Source organism: Schistocerca piceifrons, chromosome 1 (assembly GCF_021461385.2).
Source record: "Schistocerca piceifrons isolate TAMUIC-IGC-003096 chromosome 1, iqSchPice1.1, whole genome shotgun sequence".
Taxonomy (NCBI): Eukaryota; Metazoa; Arthropoda; class Insecta; order Orthoptera; family Acrididae; genus Schistocerca; species Schistocerca piceifrons.
In genome coordinates, this window is record NC_060138.1 from 266825588 (window position 1) to 266838002 (window position 12415).

A 12415-nucleotide genomic window follows, 5' to 3' on the forward strand; every position below is an offset into this window, starting at 1 on the left:
GGCTTCATGTGGTCTGTGCCACAATTAGGCTCTACCAACAGCCCTCACGAAGTGAAATCGGGACTCATCTGACTAGGCAGCGGTTTTCCAGTCGTCTGGGGTCCATCCGATAAGGTAACGAGACCAGAGGCACTGCAGACGATGTTGCGTTGTTAGCAAAGGCACTCGCATCAGTCGTCTGCTCCCATTGCCCATTAAAGCCAAATTTCGTCACACTGTCCTGACGGATACGTTTGGCGAACTTGCTTTCTGCCGTTATTTCACGCAGTGTTGCTTGTCTGTTAGGACTGACAACTCTAAGCAAACACCGCTGTTCTCGTTCATCAAGTGAAGGCCGTCGGCCATTGTGTTGTCCATAGTAATAGATAATGCCTGAAATTTGACATACTCGGCACACTCTTGACACTGTGGATCTCGGGATATGGAATTTCCTAATGATTTCCACAATGGAATATTCCATTTGTCTAGCTCCAACTATCATTCTGCGTTCGAGGTCTGTTAATTCTCATCCTACCGCTATAATCACGTCGTAAACCTTTTCACATGCATTAGCTAGGTACAAATGGCAGCTCCACTACTACAATGCTTATTTAGACCTTCTGTATGTGATGCTTTGGGCATCTGTATTGAAGCAGAACGCTATCAAATGGCTTTGGAACCTCACTGTATGTTGTTGACATACCTACCTGAGATTTTAGGTTGCAGGAAAGAGATACGTCCAATAATTCATTCCTCTGGAATGTACTGTTCCAGTTTTTTATGTGGTTTATCTTAACTTTGTTTGTGGGACATTTCTCTCCACGTGCTAAGGTTGTTGAGAGTCTGATATTTGCTAGGGGTTTTAAAAGTCTAAGAATGTTTTAAGTCAGTCCATCAATGAATGATCGGGCTACTAATACCCCTGGGTTGTGGCTGTCATACTCAAACATATTGTACTGTGGAACACTGAAGTTCACTTTCATTGAACTGTCTTTTCCCATTGTTTCTAAACTCTGGAATTCCGTTTAAAAAGATCTGGCCATCAGTCCTTATAGTTCTTCACAATTTTGTTATCCTCAAGGTAGTTGACAATGAATGAGATCTTTTTATTGGCAGAATGAAGAATAAGTTCAATATATTCTTTCACAGTGTGAACTCGTATCAGTGTGTCGTAACTTTCTTCTTATACCCCCAAACAGCCTATCACAAGGTAGGAAAGAGTGCCCCCGATGGGTAAGGATTGAAAAATTTTTTCAAACATACCGAGCCCTACTAATGCCATTAGGAATCGAAGTACTGAATTGTTACGGTTTTGTTCCTGGGCAACCATCAGAGAAAATGTGCATCTCCTTAATATTTTTACCAAAGTAATGTTCTTCGAAGAAAGCAAGCAAGAAACTACAAATCTCATTCAGTGACTTTTTGGCTATTCCTTCATGGAATTCAAAGAAATGAGGTTTACCAGTCTTAAGGTTGTAAATACAGAAAGTAAAAACCCAGAGCTGACGTAGGTAAAACACTTCCTGCGCTGGAATGCAGGGTGGTGGTACGTTCTGCACAAAATCCATACATATGCCTTCGACATCGTCGTTTTGCTTGCACTTTTCCTGTACAGCTTTTATCTTTTTATAAAACTTTTTGGTCCTTCGAATATGAACAATTTACTCGGCAACAATCACTCTTTTAGCTGAATCACAAAGGAAAATGGTTTTAGTTTAGTTTTAAGTTTCTCACAGTAACTACAAACATCTTTTTGAGGTCTACCATAGCTGTAATTATAATTTTCGTGGAAAAACTTTAAATAAAATCAATATTTTACATTCAAATCAAGGAATGTCTTTAGAAATAGCGAATGCATAATCTTTACATACAAACCGGCCTTCAAGTACTTAATATATCTGTTTGCGTAGTGAGTAACTTTTACCTCAAACGATTCAATGTGTTCCTTTATTTTATCAATAACATCATCTTTTATAGCTCTGACACTGCTTCCCATGCTCTTAGTCCTGTTTTCTATAGGAGATTTTCCTAAAACCAGTAGGTTTCCTAATCTTCGAATCCTCCTGTCACTCTTCAGGCCATGAATACTAATAAATGCAGTTTTACATAGCAGTATTCCGTTTCCTGAACTTGAACATGATAAATGAAGTTCTTCTCCCCACTTTTTGGACTATCCTTCTTTGGGCGTTTGCGGAAAATTTCTGTAACTTCCGTAGGACCTTGTAGATACCTGTCTTGTGTATCCTTGCTCCCGAATTCCTTGAACATTTCTAGGATCTGGGCTCTGTCGATCTCATCAATGGCATCAAAACGGCGAAGCTTATAACTGCAATAGAAGATAACAGTATTTAGAATATACAAGGGAAACAGGCTTCATGTTTTACTATACATATACAAAACATGTAGTCAACATTTAGTTTTTAAATTCATACTTACTTGCAATTTTTCCCCGTTGCAGTTGTAGGAATGTTTTGTCCTTTGTAGTTAATGTACACTTCTCCTCGTAATCTAGCCATCTTTATTGTGAAATGTTTATATTTATCACAATGCTGTATGCCTTTCCTCTTGTTATGGCTGTTACTTTCTTTATTTGAGTCCATGCCCTTTTTATGATTAAATTGCCGCTACTAATGAAAGATTAGACAACAACCACACAAGATTTATCGTACAATGTGGTGTCAACAATAGAGCATTAAATCGGTGCTGGTAAAATCTGATTGTTGTTAATGTAGGGACATAAACCGTAGGCTACTTCTGGTGATTTAAAAAATGTTACGTAATGCTAATGAGAAGATGTAGTATGAAACGTAATGAGTCCTGGACTCTTGACACTTTTATACCAACTAAATATTTTCGCAACGATTTTCTTAGCTTTAAAGGCAGAAACTCATGACGTTCTCAACACATATATGCGCCTACAGATGGAGAATGCAAAAATACTGAAATCTGAATTTGTGAAAAAGTGGACTCATGACCTTTTCATAATAACTGATTCAATTGTAATTAAAGTATGGCATGGAACAGCAGGCTCGACAGAAGATTATAAAATATGTTAATCAATCCCACATAACCATCTATGTAATTGGTAGCATGCAAATTCTGATTTAAAAACCTAGATGCAGACATGTTTGAATCAGATCAGTTGATGTCAATTACCTGTTACTTGAGTGAAAATGCAACTCTCTTCATTTACTGGGGTGAGCAGTGTACCAGCGTCCATCTCACGTTCGTGAAATGCTGCGAGTGCCACAAACTCTGATAATTCACGATCTAGTAGTACTCAAGGATAGCCCTACTAATCTGCTCTCATAAGTACACAGTGTAATTATCCAAATCATAGTTATATTGTGGTGGTCTGGGAAGTAGTGTTGGTTAGTCACGAATAAAAATAAACAGCAAAAACCTTCAAATGTGACTGAGAGGCACTTTATCCTCTAAGAAACAGCAGTTACAATAACAAGGGTTGATCGTTACAGTTCTGTTTGCCACCTATCGCTTAAGGCGAGAGCACATGAAAGACAGCGGTATCTGGCGAACGTATTCCTTTATGTGCCTGTATGATACTTCCATTACTCACATTAAATATGATTTTCTCACAATTCACATACTCGCTCAAAGAAAATCTTTACTCACGTTAGTCATCTAGAACTCCAAGAATATATCTCTAGCACTTGGTAGTTTAACACAGTTACAACACAAAAAAGTAACATGTAAAGGACCTTTCGCTTGCATTGATCAATACTGCTCTGCCACGCAGGTATTTCAATAATGATTCTAAACTTTTAATTTTGATGAAGCCTGTAGTTATTGCTATCACTATCATTATCAAATCTAAGTAAAATTAAAAATAAAGGAGGTTGTATTTACATATTACTACATAACACAGTTGCGATGTTACAAGTGCACTGATTATAGATAAAATATATGAAGTCTATAACTTTACTTCCGCCACTTTTTTACAAATTTGAAGCTTTATTATGAAAAACTTACAGAAACTTCACGATTCATAGTACTGGCCATCACTGGCTTTAATTTCTCCCATTTTTCAGGCTGCATATGCATCCCACAGTAGAAGAACTGGCAGTTTTTTGAGGAGATCCATGTATCAAACCAATTTTGCACAGTGAGGCCGTGTGACATTGATAAAAAAAGGTGGTATTCAGAGGGAGCATTGTCTAGGGAATACGGCTGATTGGGCATGACTTCCTATTTCAGTGTTTCCAAGTACTCATAAGTTTTGACAGGTTTTGAAATATGGGGTCGAGCATCAATTGCAAAATGATAGAAGAAAAGTTGTAGATCTAATACATAGAGAATTTGATGCATATATTAGGTAAAAAAAAGTCCATTGGTCATGTATAGTGTACCCATCATGTCAAATAAAATGCAGACTGAGCTATAGGTACTACCACTCGAATACGAAACACAATAGGAGTAGCAATATAATTATGACTCTAAAACAGTACATTGCTTTTGTTGACAATTAAGATAATAAGAAAATAACAAGCCAACCTTTGAGTCATTATGTAGAAATTAGTCATGAGATCAATCCACAATGTAGTCTCAGGTCTTTGTGCTGTATAACAATCCTGGTCTTAGTAAATGACAAAAAGAGTAGTACATCATAAATCAAGCATTGTTTTGCAAATAATATGAGGCATATCTGTTATCTACTTCGCAGTCGATGTCCATGAATCATGCATGACACAGCATCAAAATAAAGCGTAGACAGAGGTCTAGGTATTAAGTACACAAAAAGGAAGTACAAAACCAAAACAAAAGGTAATTGTTATGATACAAGAAATGATGTATGTCCATCTAATGGACAGATAATTAGAATTGCTATAAATTCATGTTAGATGTAGACATTCCATGATGATATGCTTGTTCTGTAGGAAGGTTGTATGCAGTATAACCAAGCTAGAGGATAACCAGTCCTAAGTAATTTTGCACATAGAGTTTCTGTATGGCTTGTACGTGACATTCTCTTGATCCTGCTCCATCTTTTCAAATAATATGCCCTAATTAAATTTTATGTGTGTAAATGAGCACTTTTACAGGTTGCAGCAGTGGATTGTTTGCCGCAGCACCATTACACTCACCAGCAGTTATGTAAATGGTCTTTTTTATTTGTTACAGTTACTATGATGCCCAAACAATTTGAACAGTGAAGATTGTCCTGCAGTAATTAGTTAAGGAACCTCTGAAATATTGCTGGAGTGCTTGATATGCCACACAATGCTGGGCAAAATTGAAGTAGTGTGCTGCTGACATTGAATGTTTGAGACTCTGCACAAGGAGAAACTGGTAGTATGTTTCACAGTGGATATCACATGAACACAGTTTATGACACAAAATGTATTAAAAGTGTCCGCGTGAAATATGTTTGGAACATCCTTGTGGCTGACTGTTATAAACTGTAGATGGTGAATAAATAGACTGGCTGTGGGCAAGGCATGGTATATGTCTAAAACTGGAATTTTTGCTTGGCCACACCCAAGCAAAGTAGTGGTATGTTGTAAGTGAGCCCAGAAATCAATTGTTGGTACATCTCTATGGACAAAAACGTTACTGTAGCGCCAGTATCCAATTGGAATGGTACTCAGTGGGAGCCAATGTGAAAGTACACTTGTCATGAGATACATCCTGCATTGTATAGGAACTGGTAGGAGAGGCCTGTCCTCCAGAGTTAAATGTTGTTCTGCACTTTCATAGATTCAACAGACTAACTTAAATAATCATCATTTGTTACTTCTTCCAACAATTTTAGAAATTTCATAGAAATATTAATTATCAGTTCCATATTATTGTACAGCAAATAATAAAAAAGTATTATTACTTTAATTTGATAATAATTTGAGGTAAAATTCTGGTATTCTGTGACATCTTTAAAATAATTCCAACATGACATGTTATAGTACTTTGACACATAACATCACTATAGAAAGAGAACAAATATGATAGTAGTAAGTAGAAACTTGGAAGATATTCTTTATCATTCTCATTTCCCTTCATATTTACAGGAACTGAGAGCTGAAGTCGAAAGAAAGTCAATAATGCCTTAAATCAACTATGACAAAGTTATGGTTTTTAAATACTGTTGTTGAATTTTAATATTAGAGTAAAAGTTAAGTAAGTAAAATACTAAAAATAAGTATGTAATTTCTCTCCTTTTTTCAGCTAAGTGTTACATATGATTTTGTTCATGTGAATGAGATTTTCTATCGGTAATCACTGGTTTAGAAAAGATACGATAACAGGAACCTAGAAAAACAATTGATGACAATATACTGGACGAAAAGATGATATTTGCCTAAGAGCAAAATAACACAATATGGGTGACATGTAGATTCTGCAAAGACTCATGGAAACCAAGCATTCATCATCATCATCATCTCCTTCCAAGGATTAGGTCCTATAGTCACTTGTTCCAATATCTATCATCCTGCTATCTCTTACAAGGTCTACCCCATGAACAAAACAAATAATATTGGTGACAATTAGAGGCTTAAAACTGAGACAGTACCAGAAGCACATTTTTGAAGCACCCTGCTTTATTCAGGTGAAACTAAAGGAAATAAATAAAAGCATTAAAAATGCTGAGCTACTGACGAATCTTGAAGCTAAGGGTGTGAATGAAATTAGAAGGAAGATATGAGATAAGAATAAAAGGCTAGGTAGTGCTCATTGGAAGCTACTTAATGTGACAAGAAAGACAGCTACATAAAATTATTATCAAATGAGATTTTTCTCCAGAGCAGTAAAATTTCCAGGTTTGTTTGTACAAAACATTCCTTGGAGGAAATATGGTGAAAATAAATTCAAGGAAGTGTGATATATGAGGATTTAATGATTGTACATATATGTTGTTCAGCATAATGATTGAAGACAGACCGGATAGTGCTTCCTGTGTTTTTATTTCTATTCGACTTTTGATTTCAAAGAGACCTCTTCATTTCATGTCGACTTGGATCTTAGGAATAACAAAACAACTGTCTCAAGAACTGCACAAGTAAATAAAAATAGAAATATAATAAAAATAAATACAGGTAGTTCAAATAATTCGTAAAATATGCACTAATACAGTTGTTAATCGTATAATACAAAGACAGATGATCTCCACGTGTTTTAATGCAAATACTGACTGTATTCTTTGCTTCACTGTCTGCACACATTTTCTATCCACTGCAGTACAATTTCCCAGTCAACATTACATCATCCACTTTTTAACCCCATATAATTTTCACCAGTGTGATGACTAGCTGTGCTAGGAACTCTTTCAGCCAGTCAGGTAGTTTTGCAAATACAGTGAGAATTATTGTTTCTAGGAAACCTGGAGTGGCTCTTCTCTGCAAAGAGAGAAAGAAATTGTATGCTATAATACTAATGTTGATGTCCAGTACATTAAAAAACACAGAAAATAAAGCTATTGTGTAAATTTATAAGTTGTAGTTGCATGATGTACAACTGCATTGCATATTATGCACCCCCTAATTTTATTTTGTTTTATTTTCAAATCAAATCATTTTATTTCTTCTTTAGATTACTACAATGCAGCTGATGTTGTCATACAGCTACATTATTACATCCAGTGCATATGAGCAAGTATGTAGAAAATATATGGACATTTTATACATAGAACATCAACTGCAGTATGTTAATTACAATATTTGCACATATGAACTTCATGACTTTAACATTATAACAGATAAGAGATTAGTAAATAAGGCTATATTTACAGCATATATAAATTCTTATAGTGTACAGAAAACTACATCTTTTAACCATTTCTTTGTAACATTTTTAAAAGCAGATAATGGAACATCATATGCCTATGGAGGCAATGAATTAAAAAACTTAACTCCTAAATACTTTTAGCTGTTAATGCTCTTCTGAAGCCTAGTTGGAGGTATATGTTTTCTATCTGACTTGGGTCATGCAGATGAATTGATATACATTTGTGTTATTTTTCCTTTAAGTTCAATAAATAACTGACTATAAATAATGATGGTAAGAGCAGTATTTTCAGATTTTTAAAACTCAGTCTGTAAGAAGAAGCCCTACTGTCAGAAATTCCTAAGATGCACCTGGTGGCCCATTCTTGCTAAATAAAGATTTTACTCATACCTGGTGACTTAACCCCAAGCAATACTTCATATGTTAATGTGTATGGAAGAAAGCATGATATGAAGCAAGTAAGATATCATCACTAACTAAAGTTCCAAGTTTAACCAATAAAAAAGTGACTCTTGATAGTTTTGTGAATACAAAATTCATAGGTGTCTCCCAAATTAATCTTGAGTCAAGGTGAATACCAAGTAGCTCTGCTGATTTATTATTTGTTTCAGTGTTCCATAGACACAAGAGAAGGATTGATTCTTGACTCATGGATTACAAACCAGTCATAAGTTGCTCTTAATTGTTCTTCACTTAGTTATTTTAATATATCTCTTTCCCTGCTGTTATAAATGTAGTATCATCTACAAAAAGAAAGTGATTTGCATTTTACCACACTTAGAAGATCATTTAGATAAGTGATCAATGACAAGGCTCCCAATAAAGGTCTGGGTGATAATTCGTGCACCTGATTTGAGTAAGATTCAATGAGAGAAAGCTCTTTATTCTCATGCCATACTGCTATAGCTTTTGTAAAAAGATTTTGTGATTCACTAAGTCAAAAGCCTTACTAAGATTCCCAAGTATAGCATGAGTAGATAAATTAGATTCTAATGAGTTTAATACAAATAAAACAGGATATTCGACTGTGTTAACTGTAGACAGATCTGGTCTAAATCCATTTTGAGATCCTGAGAAAAATCAGTGACAAGCAAAATGCATAGAAATTTCTAAAGGCATAAAGTACTATACTATTTTTGACAATACAGGTACAAGAGATATTGGACAGAAATTGTTAGGGCTTGGCTTGACTTGTTACCCTTCTTGTATAAGAGCAAACTCACTGTTTCTTTTAGACAGATTGGAGAGCAATCCTTTTCAAACATGCAGTTAATAAATATGCACAGACTGCTTAATTTTGATACATATTTTTTGGTTTCTTGGACCTTAACTGTTGACCATTTATTAATTTTTGATACTTTTTGTGACTATCCCAGAAATATATTTGTAATATGAAAGTTTTTTTCACACTGAGAGACATCTAAACATGAGATAGTTACATTTCAGGTATGACAAAAAAAATTATGAAATTCATCGGATGTAATACCAACATCAGCTGAAGACTTTTATGGTTTTTAACTTAGCCTATTTCAGCTTTGCACTTATTATAGGAACTACTAATATATTCATCCATTGCTCAACATTTGGCACATCTAATCTCTGCCCTGTATTTACGTTTTATTGTTATGTAGTTAATTTTATCTGTATGACAGTTTTTTGAATTATCATAATAAATCATGACTCAAGATCTGCGTTTTTGTAATTTAGGTGTGAACCATTTCCATACAGATGGTTGTAAAGGCTTTATGGCTGAAACTCTTAACTTTTAACTTCGTTGGTAATCATTGTTTAAGTCTATCAGAAAATACAGTAATAACTGTGCTAAATGAATCATCAGTATTAAACCATTCAGAGAGTACCACATGCAGTTTCATTTGTAAATTGGTCCTGTGGTCAGCAACATTAAAAATAATTCTCCTGATCTGTTCAGTCTACATGCAAACAGGATTAATATTATTAACTACAGCTTTTATTAAGACACCATTATGGTCAAGTAAGAAGTGAGTATCAAAGACCTCTACCTCAAAATTATATTTATCAGTACTGGTTATGACATTACCGATATAGGAGTAGTGTGTTGTGTTATCATTAGAACAGAATCTGTCATGTGACATTATCATATTAGGAAATTTGAGATGTTTTGAAGATCTTGTTCTGATTGTTGATATTACCAAAGATAAAAATTCTATACTTAGTGTATTTTTTTAAATTTAAGAACAATTCAATTCTAATATATGGGGTACAACATAACCATGCAATAATACATTTAAGAGTAGCGGTGTTATAGCAGTAGGTTGAGAAATATTTCTGTCATGAGTTTCATCAGTACTTTACATTGCAGATCTAAGCTATTATTAATATAAATTGAAGTGCCTCCAAAATTCGGGTCTTGCACGTATTATTTAGTAAGTAGACTGAAGCAAGGTGAAATGTAAAACTACATTTGCTCCTCACTTAGCCAGTATTCATCTGTAGTAGCTAGATTCAGAAGGTTCTGGCTCACTTCCCAGTTTCTAGCTTGCCCAGTGGTTTCACTCGTTCCTTTGCCTAGAAAATGAAAACTTATTAAAAACCTACTGAATCTAATTACAATAATCCAATTTTTATAAAATGGATATTTTTTCATATCATGTTCACCATTTTTCAAAAATGATTTTTTTATACAAAAGAAAAACAGTGGATTAAATTTAATATTTTTTTTAGAAGATGAACATACGAAAATAAAAACTTAACATTTTTTAATAAAAGGTTTCAAAAATATATCTCATTTTTGTCAGTATCTGAAATTTCAGTTATTTTTGGAAAAAAATTATTGGATTTGTGAAAAGTAAAATCTTATAAGATTAATCTATTCTCCTACATCATAATGATTATTACCGTAAGCTTAATCAAGAATTAATAAATCATCATCAATTTGTTTTGTAATAGACTTTTCGTTATTTCCTTTAATTACTCATCTAAACATTGGACATTTAATTTGTTTTTATGCATTTATGTTTACACTCTTTATGAAAATATGATTACAGTTGTTTTTTTTAATTGTTGATTTTCATTAGTTAAGCATATAGGACATTCATGTGTTTTAGATTGTTCTATCAGTATTTAATAAGATTTAATAAATTTTCCTAAGAGTGATTCTGATAGATTGTGATTTCTTCAAACTATTTTCCAATGTACTTTTTTTTAAATCTATTAAAAATGTTCACATAATGTTTTTTCATCTGATATTCACACAACAATTTAATTGACCTTGAAATTCTCTCATAAAATCTGCAGACAGTACTTATTTATACGACACATAATCCCAACTTACTATGTCTTGACATTCCTTATAAAATATTCCGTTAACATTTGATGATTCAATATATATATCCAATCAAATTTACCTTGAAATTCTCTCTCAAAGTTTTCAGATAATTTGTTAAGCTTTGGTATTAGATGTTTCCATTCAGATTCACAATATAGATTTAACTATCTCATATAATCAACAACAATTTCATCACATGTTTCATTTGTTGAATACAAGTCAATAACTGTTTAAAATTTAATTTTTTACACATAACATGAATCATCTCAATACATTGTTGTTGTTTAGTGTTAATTCATTCACTTCAATGCACTGCCAAGAACTCATAAATGATTGCTAATATTATTAATCAATTCTTCATCAATATAATGGTAACTAATAAGATCAAGAAGTTATTGTTTTCTCATTTTAGAAGAACGTCTAAGTCCTAATTACTTTGCTCTAACTTTCAGTTTGTTGAATTTAAGACTATTTACTGTTTATTAGAAATAATTTTTATTAGATTTGCAAAGAAATGAAATTTTTTCAGAAAGCTTTCAGATATCTGAAAATTTAACCATGTAATAAAACTTCAAGACAAATGTATCAGTTTATATTTTTCTATTAAAAATATTATCAATAAATGGCAGCACCCAAAAGTAGTTCTAGTTTCAGTATCATCTGATATGCATTCAAGCGATAATCATGTGTAAACTATATTTGCTGAAAATAATAATCTATGGTCGAAAGTGAAGGATATTGCTAAGGTAATTGCCAAAAAAAGAAAGATGCAGTTTTTAATAATGTTAATGTTAAAGGTAACAAAAATTATAGTTACTTGAAAAATATCTAAAGTATTGTTAAATATGTGCATCCTCATACTGTATCAGTAACAAAATTGGTTTAACTAGGTTGTCACAGAGACATAGAACAGTTATTTCTAGAAGAGAAACAGAAAACTTCATTAATGATTTTGATTTCACAATAAATTTAATGTCATGGTCAAAGGAAAAATAATTTATTGGAATTATAATTAACTGTTTCAAGATTGAAAAAGTTGAAACACAATTTCCTGTTGCAAAGTACTGGATTGATTTATATTTTCAGGATACAGACCTGCAGATGAATAAGATGAAAATGATAATCAAAATAAAAATACAACAGAAGGAATTAAAGGGCAGCAATTTATAAAGGAGCAACAGAATTATAGATTAATTCGATTTAATCTTACTTAGGAAAAGTTTAATATTTTTGACGTTATCAGTAGAATACACAAAAATATCTTAAAATGAGTAAGAATAATAAAATAAAATGAAAACAAAAATTATAATAAAATATTTTCTCTTAAATGGAGTCGACTATAGATCTAATCAACAACAAGCTTATAGATAGTAATAAGCACCTGTTAATGAT

At 33.0% G+C, this 12415-nt stretch overlaps 1 protein-coding gene across 1 annotated transcript in view; it reads right to left on the bottom strand.

The window, feature by feature from the left end:
* Positions 1-6735: 6735 nt before the first annotated feature.
* The window catches only part of LOC124802886 (estradiol 17-beta-dehydrogenase 2-like), a 72793-nt gene continuing 67113 nt past the window's right edge, over positions 6736-12415 (bottom strand). The window contains exon 7 of the mRNA XM_047263937.1: positions 6736-7328. Coding sequence (XP_047119893.1) covers positions 7206-7328 — 123 coding nt within the window. The 3' untranslated portion in view covers positions 6736-7205. The remainder of the gene's footprint in view (positions 7329-12415) is intronic.